At 38.5% G+C, this 21,675-nt stretch overlaps 1 protein-coding gene across 4 annotated transcripts in view; it reads left to right on the top strand.

Moving 5' to 3' along the window:
• tmcc1a (transmembrane and coiled-coil domain family 1a) overlaps positions 1-21,675 on the top strand; it is a 58,510-nt gene that overhangs the window by 23,453 nt on the left and 13,382 nt on the right. Inside the window, exon 1 of one of the 4 annotated variants that reach the window (XM_036578949.1) lies at positions 14,480-15,277. The exons of the other annotated variants lie outside the window; for them this stretch is intronic. Coding sequence (XP_036434842.1) covers positions 15,203-15,277 — 75 coding nt within the window. The 5' untranslated portion in view covers positions 14,480-15,202. Of the gene's footprint in view, positions 1-14,479; positions 15,278-21,675 lie in introns of those variants that run through there. 4 annotated transcript variants of the gene reach the window in all.

The following is a 21,675-nucleotide window of genomic DNA, read 5'->3' as shown; positions in this document are numbered from 1 at the left end:
CCTGAAGGTTGGCGCGCAGACTGCTGGTCACCACAGCAATGCAGACAACAGTCTTGTCCAGCAAGTAGCTAACAAAAAGACAAAGAGAACGATTCAAGAGAAACATCGATAATTTGGAGACAAATTAACTATTTAAGGTGGAACGGGACGTTTTGAACAAGAATCTGGAGAATTAGAAGCTGACTTCAGCCCCATAAAAAAATCGAACATTGAGAGAAATTTTACAAGAAGTTTTTCTACTTTTAAGGTAAAGTTTCCTGCTGGAGATGCGAGAAAAGCAGCTATAGCTGAGCTAAAGCTTAAAGCAGAGCAAAGTAAGTCTGCATTTTTGTTTAGAACATTAGCACATACTGAGACATATTTACAACCAAGATGGTAAAATGGACATGAAATGTTGTGGCAGAACTCAGAACTCAGAAGAAAAGGTGCATGCATTTGGAAATGTCTACAGATCGTAAACTCTTTGACGTTACAGTACTGTAAAAGACTGTACAAGTGTTTATAAAACAGTTTACATTCACTAGTGGTCAAAAATTTGGAATTCTTTCTCATTATCCATAACTGCTGTTATTTTATTCAGTAACGTATGTTGTGTGGACTGAGATTAGCATTATATATTATCAAAATATGACAGTAGCATTGTCATATATTTAATATAATATTTAATGTTTTTTAGGCAAAAGCTTATTAAATGAAAAACAAAATACTGTGTTTATTTAGAGTGATTTATTTGTAAGTTGTCTGTTTAAAAATTATTAGAATTATTCAATTACAATGCATTCTGAATTTTCATTTTTATTATAACTTCATTCTTAATGTAACAGAGCTTTCTCAGTCATTATACAGTCGTCTACAGCTCTGTTCAACATGGGACTTAAAGTAATACAACCCCATTTCCAAAAAAGTTGGGACACTATACAGAATGTAAATAAAAATAGGATGCAATGGTACCTAAACCATCTTTTTAAAGGAAAATACAAAAATGTGATTTGGCATTGTCTTGCTGAAATAATCAAGGCCTTCCCTGAAAAAGACGTCATCTGGATGGCAGCATATGTTGCCAAAACATGTATTTATTGTTCAGCATTAATTGTGCCTTCACAGATGTGCACGTCACCCATGCCATTTGCAGTAATGCACCCCTATACCGTCATGAATACTGGCTTTTAAACTGTACACTGATGACATGCTGAGTGGTCTTTAGCCTGGAGGACAAAATTTCATATGTTGATGTGGGCACTTTTCCACTTAGTCCACTTTCCTCAGTCCATTTTAAATGAGCTTGGGCCCAGAGAAGGTGGCAGAAGTTCTGGATCCTGTTTATATGTGGTTTTTTCTTTGCGTTTTAGAGTTTTAACTTGCATTTGTGGATGCAGCGACAAACTGTTTCATCAGACATGATAAAACATGATTTGCACATCATTGCATTTTGTTTTTATTTACGTTTTATTTTTATTTACTCCCAACTTTTTTGGAAATGGGGTTATAATAAAACATTCTTAATAGGAAATAAAGCAACATGAACACGTCCTTTTGACCGTGTAATTGATTTATTATTGATTAGTCTACTTTTAGTAAAAATCAGGCATTTTCGGTCATCTAACAAAGCTGTCAGTCAGGAACAGCTGTACTGTCCTTGTTTTCGGAATGTCTGTATAATTTGCCGTTCTTGCCATTTACTGTTACAGCAACAGCCAATCAGGATGACCACCTCAGTGTCCATTCTTTTGCAATTTGCTTCTATCACTTTTCCCCACCGTGGGTGTGTGTGTGTGTGTGAGAGAGAGAGAGAGAGAGAGAGAGAGAGAGAGAGAGAGAGAGAGAGAGAGAACAATGAACAGGCTGGTGTTTCCTGTTGTCTTTTTTTCTTTGATCTCAGGATGATTCCATTTTTGCATTTTTGGAACATGAGGATCGTGGTCAACCTTAACCAGTGTCTCACATACACACACACACAAACACACACACACACACATTCATGCCCATTCAACTCAGGGTCTAAGCCTAATCTCAGATGTGAACTATGAATAATAGATTAGGGCCATAGATTGCCCAGTTTTGTCCCAGTGACCCAGATAATACACTTTCATCTCTCTCCCTAATTCTCTATCTCTCTCTCTCCTTCTCTCTCTCTCTCTCTCTCTCTCTCTCTCTCTCCAGCTCTCTCTCTCTCCCTCTAGAACAGTGGCTAAAGGACCTCCCAGACGATACATATTTTTGCTTGATCCCAGCTCCCAGCACAGAGGAACAGAGTAAAAATGTGGGCAGTCTGGGGGTCCTCAGGACTGCCCTAAGAAACACTAATGTAGAATTCAATGTAAGTGTGTTTTTATGGGGACAACAGATCCCTGAGTGAACTCTGCATAGTCTGTCGCCATCTAGTGGTACTGGTTTCCATCCACAGTGACTGGTCTGGAGGCAGAGCTGTGTGAGCGTGTTTCTCTGCAGAAGTATCTGTGTTTTGCGAGGTATGTTTTATATTTAACAGGCGCTCTTATCTAGTGCAACTCACAGTAGTGCTTTGTTGTCTACTTGGAAATGGAAGAGACCAAAGATACGACTCAATTAATACACTGCCAGAGACAGAGTCAGTGCTCATACACACACGCAACATACAGAGATTACAAGAGGTTTTGTTGGTTTATTTGTTTACATACACCAGACACCCATATTAGTGAAGTGTCCATATTAGTCTCATCTTCTATACCTTACACTGGACATTAGTTAGTGTTTGCAGTATGGCTGACAGATGAATAGTTTTTGAGTGCGATTTGGATCAGTAAGAGCTGCAGTTTGAATTATAGCCTACAAGTTTTAAGTGGGGAAATTGTACCCATGTGCTTTGACACCACAATCACAACTGACCAGCAGACTGGTAAACTATGTTCAGTGTTCAAGCCTCAAGCCAAAAAATGTGTTTATGTTGATCTTCTTTGCCAAAATAACAGGCCTGGACCTTATTTTATGAAGAATACTCACAAACACAATATTGCTCAGAAAAATTGCAATTAGACATTTTCCACAAATCGGTCAGCCCTAGTTCACATACGCTACAAAATGGTTCTTGACCCTCAATAGCTGTCAGAGCTACTCTCTTCTCACACGACTTGCAGTTCCCAAGTTTGGACTCCATGAGTGGCAGGTCCTTCAGTGTAGTGGCACCTAAACTCTGGAGCTCCCACAGAGCCTCCGTACGATCTCCTTCATCCCACCCTTCAGCTTGTAGTTAAATCAGAATCAGAATCACTTTATTTCACCAAGTATGTAACACATATGAGGAATCTCGGTGAGTGCACACCTGTGTGGTGTGTAACATACTAAACAGACCAAATAAGTACACTGACTATAACAGATATTCAGAAGAAAATCAAGTGAATGAGTGTTTTTTATCTAATAGATGACATTAATGTGCAAAAACAAACAGATGAGAGCAACACACCGAGGCAGCCATCTACCACACCATCTTCTACTCTCTGTCCTGTCCATTTCATTCTGTTCTTGTCCAGCCAAAGCGTGTTTTATTGCCCTTCCCCTGTATTATGCATTATAATTTCTCATTTTTTTCTCCTCATGGATGTGTTCTTTTTTAATTTTCTTTTGAATGACAGTCTTTTGTGCTGCTTTATTCTAATACCTCCGAATTAATGTCCTTTATTCTCCTCATATTCTATTATTGATTTGTAAGCAACATTGAGCTTGGCAAAGGTATAATGTTATTAATATAATAAAATGTTATTATTATCGTTATTATTTGTTCAATTAAATGCTTTACAATATGGCTCTTCGGTATAATAATAGGCTAAACGCAGCATACACTTCCTTCCAAGCAGATGTAAGGACAAGCCACAATATAAGCATACAGATTGGTGCAATTGTTGCTGGACTATTAGTTTATCAGTTCTAGGCTGCATCTAAACCTGCACACTACTGTACTATGCATACTATACTAATGAACGCGCTTCCAATGGCAGTCATTTCTGACACACTGTTTAGTAGTGTAGTTTTGGACTGCACTATTGTTACTACTGTTTTGTGTTGTGTTCTGTAGTTTTGTATGCAGCCTTAGTGCTTAGAGCTGCTGGGTGAGCCTGTACAATTCACACCTTAGGCTAACTCAGAACCACACCTGAAACAACTCATTAGCACACTAAGCACTCCAGCACGACCAGCCTAGCAAACAGTGTGTTAACCCAGAGCCAAGCTTACCATCAGGATCCAGACACAAGGACACAAGCACATATATGTGGAATCACTTCTTTTTAATCAATAATATTGTCTGTGTATCAGTAAGGTTTAAGCTAGCATAATGACCGCAAAGCATTTCCCTGTGAATTTGCAAAAATCATGCAGGGTACCTGAGCTACGAGTCTCTCCTCATTTTCATGTGGCTTCTTTTTAAAAATATTTCTCAGCACTCATCTGTTAAATGGCAATTCCACCAAGTTTTAAACATTTTTGCATAATTAAAAGGTTAAGATGTAACCAGGCATTCAGAGTGGTTTGATATGAAACGCTCAATTCTACAGAAACTTACTGAGTCAGAATTATTCACAGTGGTGGTTCAAAGAGTTTACTGAATCTAAAAGCTCCTTCCCAGAAAGCTATTATATGAAATGGAAATGGATATCTTGACTGATGCCTGAGACATTGTTTTAGGGAACTTTTGAGAAGATTAATGGCTCCCAGTGAAAAGATAATGTTCTGGTTAATACTAGTTTATCATCATCAACATTACACATAAAAGCTCATGAGACACTAATAGGTTCACTGGCGGTTTTGGATAGTAAATGAAATGGCAATATTTGTGTTGTAGACCTCTGGTTCCTATCACCATCACTCTCTCTCACGCTCCCCCCTCCCCTGACCCAAGCTGTGTTCATGTAGTGGTCAAATTTAAAGCACGAAATATTTCAGGGCGGGCGTTCCTATACACTGTTGCACCACCAAATCATGTCCTATGTTTGGGAAACACTGAGCAGGATTGGTGTAGGAAACACTGCATAAAAAAACATGCGTAACGCAAGAACCCCAGCACACACTTACTCAAGCTCACACCCTTTGCCCTAAAAAGGGAAGTTTTCAAATGGCGATTGCGAGGCAGGCTATTGTTGAGTAACTGGTCTGCAGCGTACAGCCTTGCATGCTTGTGCAGCTAAAGGGTACGCGGTAGTTGGCACAGGTGTCAGCCAGACATTTTTGGGGCAGAGCTAACGGGGGCTACACTGATTGTCTCAGGGTTTTCCTGTCTACTCCACTATGTATTTTCCTGTTTTCTCTGTAGCAGGGAATAGACTGTGGTATGTACACACACACATGTACTCACACGTGCAATCAGACTCATTTCCTTTGTAACATTGCCTTGTGGCATTGCCTTTTTCCGATTTGGTGTTGTGTAATGTGAACAATGTGTATTCTTGTCCCTCAGTCAGATGGTGTTGTTTGCTGTAGCTGACCTGACTGTTAACCCTTCAAACCTCTGGCTTATTCAGACATTAATGCTAAAATGATACTTTTGCCGAAAACCAAGTTTAACATTATGTAATAACAGCGATCTTATAAAGGAAAGAACAGGTCACTGGTTGGAAAATGAAGGGGAAAGTGTGTAACGCTTATCATGTCATCTGTTTACAGAGAAAGTCCCACACTTCATAAAAGAGCTTGCTGGTAAAGCCACAAGTCGGAAAAGCCTCCATCTACTTGGGCTTGTGGAGATCTGTGCAAGCGCAGTAGCCAAAACAACCCAAAAACCCCCACTTTTTTCAAGTTATTTGAGAAACAAAAATACAAACTATTTATCAGATATTTGTCAGATTTTAAAAGTGATTTCAAATCTGTTTTTTGAAATGTTAATTTGACTTTCAGTTTGATTTTTTTTTTGTGTCTCTCTCCATTCAAAGAGGGAGCCTGGTCTTGTAAGACTGGAAATAACTGTTTGGTGGTGTTGCCAAGATGGCCACCAAGTGGATAGACTTTTCTTTAAAGACTTTGATAACAATTCTTACCCAAAATGTAGCCAATAAACCAGGAGATGTTTGGTGTCGGAAGCTGGCTTTGCACTGAAGCTGCAGGGCTAATGTAGCTAACAAGTGATCTTATTGCCTCAACAATTAGCATTGTGCAAACCACATGCTGAAATCATCACACTTGCCTTAAACCACATCAAGTAGACTTGCTTATGTGGTTTCCGACACTCTACGACACTGGTAACTATATAAATGTAAAAGTACATACAAAAGTCAGGCTACAGTGTGCTACTTTTTTTAGCATATACAACATAGTTATGTCCATTTCCATAGATAATAGTATGTCATACAGTGTCAGAAACCAGATAAGCAAGTCTATTTAAGATTACTAAACAACTGCATGTGGTTTAAGGCGGGTGATGTTTTTGACAAGCAGTTTGCATGATGCTAATGGAAGGGCTTTAAACTCTCATTGCTTGTTAGCTGTGTTAGCCTTGAAGCGCCAGCTCAAGAGAAAAGAAGCAACAAAACATGTCTTGGCTGATCAACTACATTTAAGGTAAGAAGAAAAAAATGTGACTTTGTGCTGAACTGTTACTTTAAGACTTATTATTGTTAAGAATTATTTGATATCTACTCTGAAACTACTGTGTAAGTTATGTAGTACACAACTGAAGAGTGGATCCACATACCGGCCCCTTAGGCAGTGAGAAGTTAAACCAGTAGTGAGTATATCTACAATCTATGAAGCAACAAGTTTGGCTTCACCCATCAAACTTGTTTCTCGTGTTGCTGGTAATACCAGGCCCTCGAGGACTTTACCTAGTAAAAAAACAAATGCGGAAAAACAGTAACATCATTTGACTTAGGCCTTACCTGTGTCAAGTCTGGGTGAGGCATTCTCACAGAGCGCTTCAGGTCATTCCTGTATTCAGCATATGGTCCTTCTCACTAAAACCCTGAAGTCACATTGTGTAATCTGCACGGGAAGTTCTCTGGTTCATGCCATGGTGATCGACAGGTGAAAGACAGATAAAAATAGAAAACAAGCAAGAAATCACTGCTGTTGTGTAGCATGTTTAGGAATATCCTTTTGAATGTGCTTAAACTGCCTTCATCTGGAAAAGTATGGGTCACTAAATGGTTCCAGTATTATACAGTACTGTCAATTGAAATACTGAAATACTGTAATTTTGTATTTTAGCACTAGACCTCTGCATCATTCTGCATTTGCACTGGATCCTCTGAATTACAAGATGGTTGAAAGTAAGTCTACTATTAAACACTGTTATATACCAACACCAGCTACTCAAACTGTAGACTACTACTGCTGTAGCAACTTAACTACCACATTTGACGAAGCTTGCTGGTTTGTGCATGTCATTTTCTTGAGGTTGCGAGTCTAATGCTGTCAATTCAGTGTACAGCAGTGTTTGTTTTCTTGTAGCCAGTGGTGGATCTAAGTTTCCCCGGGTGGCAGGGAGTTTAGACTAGGCAAAGTAAATGTGCAAGCAGGGCGGGGGAGGTAGTTGAGAGAGGTCGGACAGTTGTTCCACAGATTGCAGATAGTGAAATCACTCTCCCCTTCAAGGCAAAGCGAGACAGACGAGATGTACTCGCAATGTGAGTGTGCAAGCCGAGGGGGGAGGAGGGCTGTGGAGTGAGTTTGGACATTGAAGCATTCTTCTTAATTGCCCAAACACCTGCCTCACAGCGATGTGGAAGCCAATGACATGGCAGAAATTTTGGAGCGGCATCTGGGATGGCTAGTCCCAACAAATCTAAATTGCCACCCCAGCCTCCCCTTTAAAACCATGCATTCTTGTAGCAATATTCTCCTTGATAACTCTGTGATTGGGAGGCTCCAGTGACATGCGGAGGAAAAATGTCTGTACGGTGGAACATTGTTATGCGACAGCAGTGTTTTCAGAAAACACCATTATTTTTTCTCATGGCAGAAACCAGCTTAGACCCAGAGTTCCTAAGATGGACAACATGATGACACAATTTTGGAGGTCACTGCTAATCTGTCATGTGACACTAGACAAGCTGCACTAGCTTTCCTAGCTAGTCTGCCCCTGGAAGAGGCAAAAAAGCAGACTTATCCACTGAAACCTACAAACCCAGTTCCACAAAAGTTGGGACAGTATGTGAAATGCCAATAAAAAACAGAAAGGAGTGATTAGTAAATTTGGTTTGACCTGTATTGAATTGAAAACAGTACAAAAACACAATATTTGATGTTTGACTTTATAAACTTTATTGTTGTTTTAACTATTTTTAACTATATGCTCCTTTTAAATATGATGCCTTCAACATATTCCAAAAAAGTTGGGGCAGCAACATGTTTACCATTGTGTTACATCACCTTTTCTTTTAGCAACACTGAATAATCATTTGGGGATTGAAGACACCAGTTGATCCAGTTTTGATTCAGTTACACAAGTCTTCAGCTGTGCATCCGTACGGAGCCTCTGTTGTCATATTTTGCACTTTGGCAGACTAAAATGAATCTTTAATACGTGACGTTATTACACACTGACAAAAAACACACGTTCATTTCCTCTAAAAACATTTTGAAAAGCTAGGTGACCCCAAATTTGTGTGTGGTTTGTAGATGTGTGGTGAGGAAGATCATTTACAATGTGTGTGTGTGTTTTTTAAGTGCTTTTTGGTTCTTCTGTGTTCCTTCATTCCTGACATTCCTCTACCTGCTCTATCAGTAAAAAATGATTCTGAGCAGTAATATTGCAGTACGAATGCAGTATCAGTTGAAGGGTGTGGCAGAAATGGGTTTGGTGGTTGCTTGGAAAGTTTCACAATTCATAACTTGTTGCTGTAAGTGAGATGCTGCAAATAAGCAGAACTGATAGTAATCATAAATACCAAACTCGCAGATCAATCTTGCTCTTTCCCATACATCCTTTCTCACATACTTTCTGTGCATCCGTAGATTCAGACTTGATGACTCTTTCTGTTTTCCATTCAGGTTTGATAAGTTTCCTTGTCAAAACTGGAACGAGCATGACAAAATAAAACAATAAGCCACTGAAGGCTGTGCATTATGAGCATTTACCAGGATTAAGAGGTGCTGTTGGGCAACACATGATCAAGCACTCTTATAAAGCAGTGACAAAAAAGGGGCTGAAATGAAAAAACACACAAATGTTCAATAATAATATAATGTATTATTAATAAGGGGGCTGATGCCAATATTGTTTGTGTATGTATATGCCGAAATCTGCCTAGTTTAGCATTATGAAGAAATAGAACATTTATTTCTGTAGGGTAACATATGTAGTAAAATGAACTAAACATCTGTGCAATGATGATTTTTTTGGGGGGTGGGGGTTGTGAGTGTGCCGTTACTGATATTACTCATATAACCCATATCTTTATGCATCCCTAGTTAATAATAATCTTAATGAACAATTCTTCAGCCAAGCAGTGTAGCTTATTAACAGTAGGCTATGGTTGCCAAAAATGTACCATGAAGAGCCCAATTTTTATGATTTTTTTTACATTCTAATGTAATTTTTTTAAATGTCATTTAATTAGGACCTGTCCAGGGTGTTTCCTGCCTTCCACCCAATGATCACTGGGATAGGCCCCAGCTCCCGCCACGACCCAGAAGGATGAGCGGCCTTGAAAATGTGTGGTGTGTGTGGTGTAATTTAATTGGTGCAAGGCTAAAGAATGTAATTAATTTGGCCTGTTACTTGAGTATATTATGGTTTTGAACATGACCAATCAGATTTTACAGCAGTTCGTTTCAAAATAAAGGTAAAAGACAGATGGTGATTTCCATTCAACTTCAAATTTTTAAACTGCTCATTCAATGAAAGGTCAATTTCTTGAATTAACAGGTTCTAATGTATTTAGTGTATTTTAAGTCCAGTGTTTGCAGTTGTCCTTTGTTCAGAAGAAGATCTTACAAGTAAAATGCATTAGAGTTAATTGGAAGAGAACAGTCTTTTACTTGTTCTAGATCACCGTCCCGGTACCGGCACATATCTGTCAAAGCGTTCACTTCTGGCTTTTTATGCATCATTCTGTTGCATCAAATCATTCAGCAATACAGTGATGCAATATACTGTTAGAAAGCTTGAAATCTCAGGATTAGATTCCATTTCACGATTTGCTATTCACAGCAGTTTCAGTCATCACACTAGCAGATTTGTGGGTCCTTACCTTCAAAGCACTGCCAGTATCCACTAAGACAGCATAATCCAAAGCATGCGGTTTTGATAACACAGCAAGAGTCAGAGATCAGTTTAGAGATCTATGAGTCAGGCAGAAATAAACTCCTCCATTCCAGCTTACTAGTACGATGTGTCCTACTTCTCTGTATCAATAATTCATCCAATTATTCTGATGGTTGGGAAAAAACCTTAGAGTGTTGCCTTTCAAATGAGGCCAAGATCATGACTGTAGCCCAAAGTATGTGGGAACAGTGCTCCTTTTACTTTGTGTGTGATGTTTCAGGCAAAAATAGGGCAGCAGTTAAAAGGTTAAACAGTGAAACATGGGTATGGCTTACCAACCAAACATTTGTGTTTGTTCATGTTCGTTCGTGCTTGTCCCATCAGTGTACTGGCCTTTAGTGAATCTCCCTCGAGTCTACTTTTGCATCTTGACATTGTAGTTTCGCAGTGCAAAACTGTAACAATGTGCATTGTGGAGAATAAACGTTCTATTAGTTGTGGAGTCGAATGCAGTTGCACTGTTTGAACACCAAATTTTGCAAACAACCAACACCAATCAACACGTCACTCGAGCACGTCCATTAGTGAACTGTGCTATACAACATGGATACAGTCATCAGTTTTGTTCAAGATATCGTGAGAATACCGAATCATGAACCCAATCAAGAATCAGATTGTGTGTCTTTGTATCGTGACTGAAGAACCTCTTTAAAGTTCAGTTTAGGGTGATTTGTTCCACCGAGTTTAATTTTATGTAACACTTAATGAGCCCATTGATTGTCGGTGAGTACCAGGAAGCTGGCTGTGGTTTTGTTTTAGCACACATTCATGTGTCTGTGTAGGAGGTGCGCACAAAAGCTTGTGTCTGTTGTCCCCTAGTTTAGGCCCATTGAAGATTCCACCAGAGAGTAATATTATGTAATAATGTACCCTGATAACCTGGTTTAGACGTGTGTCAGGGTGTGTGTGTGTGTGTGTGTGTGTGTGTGTGTGTGTGCTCCCCTGAATATGGCCCCTTTACTCTAGCAAATAGCAGTGAGGAGTGGGATTATGTAAGCTTGCACCCCAATAGCCTAGGCAGGTTGGGTATGTGTGTGGATGTGTGTCTCTTTTATTCCCTCAACACCACAAAGTTTCGCTTGTCATATTAATATATTTGCACTGCCAAGACAAAAAATGCTAGCTGCCATTTACAAACGCCATTTGCCCTTGTCAAAATGTCATGATGAAAGGATCAATAGAAATCCTCCAAAATAAATTTACATGAATTCATTTTATTTTTAATAAAAGTAACATTAAATTATCTTTTTCCTGTGTTTCATATTTTTCCATCGAGGTCCATTTATGATGCTTGTGTGGTTTTATGTACCAACAGCAGTCATAATTCACTTTTACATGGTCCACATTTTCCAACCTCTCTTTATTCATTACAATTAACCAGCTGTTTTTGTTCCTGTGTCTTTAAGACTGATGCATGTGAATGATCTCTGTTCTGATTGGCTGGCCTGTATTATGCCTTGTTCCAAAAGCAGTCTAGACTGAAACACTCCTTATAACTTTAGTGTGAGTGGGTGGGGCTAAACTGCTGTTAGACGAGTAATAGGCAGATGTATGTAAATGCATTGGGCTGTTTTTGCAGCTAAGATTTTATACATGCACTGTTTAAATTATAAACAGCACATTTTGAAACTTAATATTGTTTACTATTTTATTTAATAAAAATGAGGGAAATTCAGCTTTTCATGATGTGGGGCTTGAAGAATGTTTTTTCCTATACCTGTGATTACTATTTTGGAGAAGGTTTTCCTCCGACAGCCACTGCATATTTTTTTTTACTTTTTAGTCAATAATAACTTAGCCAGTATAGATTAAAATAGTATAAACTAAACACTAAATGACTCAAAATGATTCAGAGTCAGAATCAGAATCTTTAGTCACCGGGTACAAGATGTACAAGAAATGTCTCTTGGTGTAGGTGTCAATATAAAATTAAATCCAATAAAATAAAAGTAGAAAAAAGTATATGGACAATAAACAAACAATCTACAAATAATCTAAAGGGTGTGCAATGGGAGTTAAGTGCAGTTACACTGTATGTACTGAAGTACTGAAGTACATATATACAGCATGTACAGCTAAAGATGTTAATAGCGAATGTATAAGTATATACAATATATACAGTATGTTCATTATACATACAGCTTTCTCAGTTATCTAAGAATCTTCTTTCTCTCTGTTAATTATTCTAGACTGGGTGTCGGCAACCCAAACGTTAAGAAGAGCCATTTTGTGCTTTCAACAAAAATCAAACCATCTTTTTAGTGTTTAACAGTTTCTCGTTGCAGATTAAACGTATCAGGAAACCAGCTGGAGTGATTATAAACACAAATAAGTTCATTCGTCTTCAAATTATCCATGTTCATCTTAAATCTTTTCGTTAGCTACTGGCTAGGCGAAACTGTTGTCTGTTGCTATGGTGAACTGTTGTCTGTTGCTATGGTGACCTGTGTGCCAACCAGGGTTAAAGGGTGAATTAGCAGTTATATAGTAACTCCAGTGTTTAAGACCATTTCTGGTTAAAACTGTATTAGAACGATCAGTTGAACTTTATTTTACTGCAAAGGACGACTATTTTATTTTTACCTAAACATCTAATTCTGCTGTGGATCCGCAACAGGGCAGTAAGTAAGTCGCATGTTGCTGACCCCTGATCTAGACACATCCATTTTTGACAGCTTCATTCAAACAGCTTCACACATCTGAAACCTGTGAAATTGATCTTCATCTTTAAATTAGGTTCTTTTTCTACATGTACTGTATAAACACCATATTAGCCCCAAAACATACTTTCACATTTGTGCCATAAAATTATTTTTTATTGTTCATTGTGACAAAATGTCAAACCAAGTGCCATTTATTTTAAATGGACAGGTCAAAGTCCTTTAAAAGGTGGCTGGTGTGCTTTAGATTGCTATTGTTGAGCAATTCCTTTGCAGACTTCTGCTAGTTTACATCCAGAAAGATAAACAGCCCCGGACTTTGACGTTTCCTCTTCTGTGTTTAACAGTACCCTCAGTGCAGTCTGGTTAGAGTTCTCTAGACTTTTTCCACACAAGGAATGTACCATCGGTTAGTTTTGCAGGGCCAGATGTGATCTCGTAATGAGAATACACATCTGGGGACAACTTGTTAAACTTTTTGCAGCTAACATGCTGGCTGACCGTCAGACAGCGTTGATTGAGTGCACCATCATTTTCTACTTTGAGCTCCACATTCATGAAGTGTTGAATTGGTTTAGAAATTTCTCTCTTAATTTGTTCACATGCTAATAATTGTTTTCCGTCAATGTTTGGTGCAAAATTTCTCCAGACGTTCTTGTTATTAGATGATGTGAGGCCCCACAAGATTAAGGATCAGTTTGATGTTGTGTTTTTTCTCTGGAACAAATGTCATTTTATGAAATAACCTAAAGAACCAAAAGTTTGAATTAAAGTTTAACAATTGTTAAAGTCCTCAGATGTGTTTTTGGCCACTGTATCTATAGCCAAGTTGCTATTTTGTTATTAAAACTAGTAATTTTTAAATGGTAGTGCTTGTGCTGTATATGACTACATACAAAATCATGTAGTGTTTAACCGTAACCCAGAATGTGGCGCCATTACAGCAATCAGCAATTTTGTTTGTTTGATTCGTTCTTTGGAATGCACATAAACACACACACACACACAGACACACACACACACACACACACACACACACACACACTGCAATGTCCCTGAATGGGGCCTGCTCTTATATAAGCCATCTTTCACCTCAACCTTTAACTCAATCCCCCTAACATACTCAGATTCTCTCTCTCTCTCTCTCTCTCTCTCTCTCTCTCTCCACCCCCCGCCTCCCCTTCTTACTCATTTCCATTGAGAAGCTTCTCGCAGTTTTGCCCGCTTCCCATGCACCCCACTTCTTTTCCTAATTGGACACACACACACACACACACACACACACACACACACATAAACACTCACACACATCATATTGTTCTCCAGTCAGTCATATGACAGTGTAATCTGGCCATGGTTTAATGGTTTTGAGAGTGTTGCTGGCTTATCGTGATTCAGCTACTTGTCATTTCGTGCGGACGCAGGCTATTGTGAGGTGCTCTCTTCTTCAGGATCAATGTTTTTTTGGGTTCTTTTGTGCGTCCTTCATTAGCCCATTGATTGCACCCTTTGGACCGTGGCCAGCCACTGGCCTGGACACCCTGGACTTTGAGCGCTGATTGGTTTAGAGAGGGCACTGTGTGTGCTGATTGGCTTTGGTTTGCAGGTCACACGCTCATTGGCTGCACTTCCCAAGTTCTGCAAGACGAATGGATACCACGTCAGCTGTCCAAAACCATGGGCTTGCTGGCTAACAGAAAAAACGTTGTTGTGCCCACTCTTAGGCCACCACTTTCTCTTCCGTCCGACAGACACAGATGCCAGGAAAGCTGTGGAAACGCGGAGCTTCTTCATCCTTTCATGCCTCATGCCTTGAGGTTGGAGTGCTTTCATGTAGCAAATGGGACAAATCTGTCACGTCTTCTCAGCTTGCCATAGGTCTTTCCTAAGCAGATCTAAATGTTTCTGTGGTTCTAAGGACATAAGAACCCAGTGGACTGTGTTTTGAACTTCAGAGCACTATCCAAGTTCCATGGACGTCTTACTGAGTTTGGAGCATCTACCTTCAGGAGTGACCAAGCTTTGAGCTTCTACCTTTTAGAGTGACCAAACTTTGAGCTTCTACCTTCTAGAGTGACCAAACTTTGAGCTTCTACCTTCTAGAGTGACCAAGTTTTAAGCTTCTATCTTTGAGAGTGACCCAGTTTTGGAACAACTTGAGGCTCCTTACCATTTTTCTTCCTATATTATTTTGGTTTGAGTTTATCAAATCAGTAAAACAAATTGACCAAGGCTCTTGAAGATACAAAACATTCTAGTGAGGTGAGAGAAGTGTGAGTAGTTGTCTCTGGAAGCCCTCGGGATTGCTGTCTTAATGATTTCTCCAATGGAAGTTATCCTCAACCTGGTAACACCAGACTCCTCTCCATCCACCTCTCCGACCAATACAGTGAGTCCTCTTTGAGTTTGTGTGTTAGTGTGCTTTCAGGAGACTTCAAGAAGTAAATATAAATAATAAAAAGTATATATATATATATATATATATATATATATATATATATATATATTTTAATATACTTATTAAGTGCCCATAAAATATTTTGGAGATATCTACCTTTTCAATTGCATTGCATTCATTGCATTGTCTTAAGACAATGATGCCTTCATTTTGAGGAAAACAATACACTCTTACTGTGTATGTATAGTACCAAAATATGTTCTGTGTCTTTTTTTGGTGATTTATAGAACGATTTGTTCTTTAAAGAACCATATACAACAGTCTTTCCATCATAGAACCATCATAGAACCACTTAACTATTCAGAAGAACTTATGCTTATGAATGTTTTTTGAGCTACGGTTCTTTATACAACCAATGCCTTTACTAAACAACTCTTGAAGAACCACATTTTTAGAGGTGTAGTTTAAAAAGAAAACTGTCACATTATTATTTAGGCAGAACTTGCACTTCTTTCTTGTGAAAACATGTTGATGAGCATGAAGAAATGTCTGTTTTAAGCTACTGAATTTATGTTTTCTTACCCCTCCTATCTTTGGGGTCAGTTTGACCCCATTCAATGTTTGATACCATACAAAGTATCCAACACATAAACTTGGGGAACAATTTTATAGCAATAATAATAATAATAATAATAATAATAATAACAATAATAATAATCATCATCATTTTCTGGAGGAGGTCTGCTGAGTTCAAATTGACCCCAATGTTAAAGATGATATTAAATTTGAAGATAACATGAGGGTTACACTAAAAGTAACAGCATGACAATTCGAATTTCACAAGGGCCAAACAAATATTCCGAGGGTCCACAAGTATTTCTGAGTTAAAGTGTCCCACTTTGGTGTTGTGTATGCGTGAACATGACGTCGAATTTATCCAAGCCTTTAAGAGACTTGCACAGACTTTGTTTTGACGTAATCATTTATGAAAGGCTCTGTTGTACTGACTGGCACAGCACGACTGCAATGTTTTCTTAGCGTTTCCCCAGTGTTAGGCCAACGTTAGAGTCTTTTTTGCTCCGTGTTACACAGGGCAGTCATTACTTAAAGAGCCGTCAAATTCCCCCTTAGAATCAAAAGCCCTGCTGGCAAGGAGTGTGTATGTGTCTCTTTGTGTGTTTGTGTGTGTGTGTGTTGCATGCATGGTCTTGTTCAGGAGAAACACAACTTGGTTATGTAATTGTCCATTGATGGAGAATAGGGCCATTGTTAGTGACATCTGTCCCCTTTAAAGAAACTAGAAAGTGGATTTCCATGAAATTCTGAACAGGACTTTGTCTGATTATGGGGGTCTCTAACTGGTAGGCAGAAGGAGAGAGAGAAAAAGAGTTTGGCGCCAGCGCTTTGGCTCGACTGTTTCCTCTTTTTTGTCTAGACTAGTGCAGTATTAATATTGACACAGTCAGAGGTCTGTTGGCTTTCAAGAAAACTCTTACATGATGTGCATTATTTTACATTTAATAGGCTTCAGACTTGTTTTTGTAGAGCCTGAAACCACAGGTTCACAGACACTCATACATAATAATTCAAAATGGACTTTTTACAATTGGGTGTACAGTTTAGACACATAATCTTAATAGAATCTTGTTCATATGCTTAAAGGAATTGTTTGGGGAAAAAAATAAATGTGCTCAATTGTCCACTCAGCTCAGATGTAGTTGATCAGCCAAGACATGTTAGGTGTTCAGATTTTGCTTCTTTAGTTTAGAACTGGAGGCATGAGGCTACCATTGCTAACAAACACCAGAAGTCAATAGTCACCCAAACCTTCACCATAATTACATCCCTAAAACTCAACCAGTTCAAACCTCATCCAGGTCTTTATTAAAGCTCACCATGTAGCTGGATAGATACTAATTTTCAGTGCTTCAATTACAAAACAGCTCATTTTAAAGCATAGTACAAGAACCCTTTGCATGATTAAAGAGTTCTCTGCATCATGAAAGGGTTCTTCAGATTGATGGAGATTATGCTGTAGCTGGTTATATATAGAAACCTTTAGTAAATGGTTCTATATATCACTCAAAAGGTTCTTCTATTGTTACGGTGTTGAGCTTGTAACAATATAAGAACCCTTTTGGGTGCTATACAGAACCCTTTATAAAAAGATTCTATATAGAACCATCTACAGCACATTCATGCCCATTTTCCATCAGTCTGAAGAACCCTTTCACGATGCAAAGAACTCATCATAATCATGGAAAGGGTTCTTTGAGTGTTGATGGTTCTACAACCCCATTTCCAAAAAAAGTTTGGATGCTGTCCAAAATGTAAATAAAAACAAAATGCAAAACACACCGTGTCATTTCTTAGTGGTAATATCTCACAGTATTCCAAACTGTCATAATGGTGCAGTATAGAAGGTGATGACCATCTGATTTGTCTCTTTTCACACGCTCAAACACCTGTTCAGCAGGTTTGTTTTAAGACGACACAAGGAAATTCCCCATGGTATGTGAAACTTCCAACCTTGTAATTCTTTATCACAGTCTTACTCTGGGGAGATAATGTTTAGCCGTAATACTTCCTTCAAGAGAAATGTCTTTACAACATCAAATACAGTCAATAAAAAACAGATAAACATGAACAGTTGTGTGGGGTGTTGACCCTGAAATAACCAGAAATTTCCACATGGTATCTTCATGTTAAAGACTTCATATGTGTTGATGTGAAATGAGTTGCTGCTCCAAATTACTATTTAAATGCACAGAAATACTTCAAAATTATGCATTATGATCTCATTCATAATGCAAACCACTTGTTCTTTTCATGGAAGTAGGCTCAGTTCTATCATGTATGGGTAATGGCACTTCTGACTGGCGCTGGACTGCAGTTCCAGTCAGTATGAGATTTGAGAAATTTCTCCAATATAGGCTAATCTCTGTTCAGGATCACATAGCCATAATTAGTAAGGTATTTTTAGATGGAGCTTGGCAAACTGAATATATTTTAAGCTCTTAGGACATTTCATTCTCACATAACAGCATGCTAGCATTGAGTGAGGCTAAATGTCTATATTTGTATGTTGTCATTGTGCCAGGACAAAATGTCCCAGGTTTAGCAGGTTGTATTATTTTTATTGCTTTATAGTGGGATTACTTTTTCTAATGGTAATTAGGTGCTGTTCTGTTCTATTTTGGTAGTTGTGGCCAGATGACTAAACTAATGATACACTAACACCAGGATCATCTGTATCTCTACACAGTCCACATAACAATTTAAAAAGAAAACAGTTACTTCTAACATTTTTAGGAGAATACTTTTACTCAGTCATTTTAAATATTATTACTATTTTTCAATCAGCACCTGGCATGTAGCAAACACATCCTTTAGATGAACTCTGAAGAAGAACTCAACAAATACTGAAACTCCTGCTAAAGCCTGAGTAGACTGATAAATCAATGTGATGATCAGTTATTAATCTCAGTGTTACTGAGCTCTGCTAAAGCCTGAGTAGACTGATAAATCAATGTGATGATCAGTTATTGATCTCAGTGTTACTGAGCTCTGCTAAAGCCTGAGTAGACTGATAAATCAAAGTGATGAGCCAGTTGTTAATCTCAGTGTTACTGAACTCTTTTGAGGGATGATTGAACTGAGTAGTGTCCTCAGTAGCATCAGTGCTGTACTCATGTGCATTTCATAGCATAATGTTACATACATGTCATTAACTGAAAACTGCAAATTATATATATACACATTACAAACTCCACTGACACTGCTGTGTCTGATCCACTTGTACTAGCACAACACACACTAACACACCACCACCATGTCAGTGTCACTGCAGTGCTGAGAATGATCCACCACCCAAATAATACCTGATCTGTGGTGGTCCTGTGGGGGTCCTGACCACTGATGAGCAGGGTAAAGGTGGGATAACAAATTACTTAAAGAAACAGATGAACTACAGTCTGTAATTATAGAAGTACAAAGTGCACCTTTATGGTAAGTGGAACTGATAAAATGGACAGTGAGTTCAAGATAGTACAAGGTAGGTGTACTTAAAAAAAAAAAGACTTAATCTGTGATCTTATTTTGAGCTCCTTTTCATGGCTTCAGAGATTAAAGAATGACCCCTCTCATCTATCTTTTCATAGCTCACGCTGTTGTCTTGCATGCATTTACAGTATGTGTGCCAGTTGGCTATTCTTAGCTTGTGTCTCAGGCTACATGTTTCGTGGTTTAAACATTTAAAGACGTGTTATGCTTTTTACATTCACAGGACATCAAGTTTCAGATTACTGAGTTTTTGGCCTTGACCCTTTTGTCATTTCAATAGGTGGTTTTCAGTCAACAGTTTTATTGAAGCTTCCACATGAACTAAGCTGTTTAACTCACTGTTTGGGATGTAAACATGGTTAGTTCTGCGGTGGAAGCTATGTTTGTACATCTGGTAGTGTGTTTGTTGGGTTCTTTGCCAAGGTCAGGTGTGCACGAGCATGTGTGTGTATATATATATATATATATATATATATATATATATATATATATATATATATATATATATATATATATATATATGCGCCTGCACGTGACTTTGTCGGAAGTAATTAATTAGCTTTGTTCCTGGCGTGTGGTTGACATGATGTCCCATGCTCATGTTGAGTAGTCCACAGATCACTTTCAAAAACATTGATTTTCTGGAGTTGAGTTTCGCCGTGTACGGTTGCAGTTCTTGTATTGTGTTGCTCTTCACAGAAGTGCCCTAGGCAGACACAAAACTCACCTAGCCAGCCTGCGCTAGCCTGAGGGTGCTGCAGTAGCTTGGCAGGCTTTTTTGGGATTTTGTACCTCTCCGGCACTTCCAAATAGGCCAGTTCTTGTTAATGCATCCCTACAGTAAATTAATAGTATTTACTATGGCCTAGTTTTCTACACATGACCCCAAAAGCTAAGCTTGTATATAAGCTGTTCAATATGCTGTGACTGGTCTAGGCCTCATAAATAGACCAATAGGTCATGCTTATTTCTCTGCATGCTAGAGCAGCATGATATATTGTTCCTTGATATCACAGAAGTAGGCAATATAAGTCTCTACCATATTTTCACTGTACTGGAAGATGTATCACAATTGTTATATGTGCCAGTATACATGCAATTTTGTGCATGTTGTATGCAAACGTACATCTCCACCAATAACAGATTTAGAAATACATGTTTTAGGCCAAAACCTTGTCTAAAGACTATTGTAAACCAATTTAAAAAGCAATGTATTTGCAACCATTTCATGTGTAGCTTTTAGGGGCCTTGAACGCTTCAGATCTCTGGTTCCTGTCACCACCATTGTGAACAATTCTGACTCACTTTCTTCAGAATGGCATGTTTCACATCAAACCACTCTGAATGACTTTGGCAACATGTTAATTGTGAAATTCCCCTCCTTATATATTGCCATGCTGCACACGCTGCTGTTTAGAAATTGTGGATTCTTCCAGGAAAGTGCAGTCAAACTACTCCAAGAGACAAAACAAAACTGTTTGTGACACAACTTGTAAGGAGAGCATTGCCTGGAACTCAAGGATAATCTCTGTACACTCATTAATCATGAGTCTGTTACAGCCTATCAGTCTATTTTCAAACTCTTATCACACAATGAGAGCACTGCATCTCTCCCTACCCTCACTCTCTTTCCCTTGTGTGTGTGTGTGTGTGTGTGTGTGTGTGTGTGTGTGTGTGTGTGTGTGTGTGTGTGCGCGCTGTGGTTAATGTGTGTACTGCACATTCACCGCCCTTAGTGAAAACTGATGACACCACTTGAACAAATGTTTCACTTTAAAGTTCCTTACACATTCCGGCAAAGTGTATTATTACATACGCGCTTAAAAAGATGCTTCTTCAAGGGTTCTTTAGTAAAAGGAATAGTTCTATTTAGGACCAGGAGTTCCATATAGAACCGCATTTTATGCTTAAATATTTCTCTTCATGATGAAATGGTTCTTCAGATTGACGGAGAATGTGTTGTGTCTGGTTTTGTATAGAACCTCGTTGTAAAAGGTTCTATATAGCACCAAAAAAGGGGTTCTTCTATTGTTACAAGCTTGTACAAAGTCATAATAGAGGAACCCCTTTTGGTTTCAAAAAGGTTCTCTATTGAACCGTATACAACACAGTAATCTGAAGAACTACTTCACCAAGCAGAGAACCATTTATGCATGAATTAGCTCTAGATAGAACTTAGCGTTCTAAATAGAACCATTCCCTTTACTAAAGAACCCTAGAAGAACAATCTTTTTTATGAGTGTAGACTGTATCTCTCAGTCTGTATCTGCTATCTCTCACTGTTTGAAAGTCTGTTTTTTTTCAGTTGCTGTGGAAAGTGCCACGCT

Source organism: Colossoma macropomum, unplaced genomic scaffold (genome assembly GCF_904425465.1).
Source record: "Colossoma macropomum unplaced genomic scaffold, Colossoma_macropomum, whole genome shotgun sequence".
NCBI classification, from domain to species: domain Eukaryota; kingdom Metazoa; phylum Chordata; class Actinopteri; order Characiformes; family Serrasalmidae; genus Colossoma; species Colossoma macropomum.
Note: the sequence above shows the minus strand (reverse complement) of the source record. Positions and strands in the feature narration are given on the sequence as shown.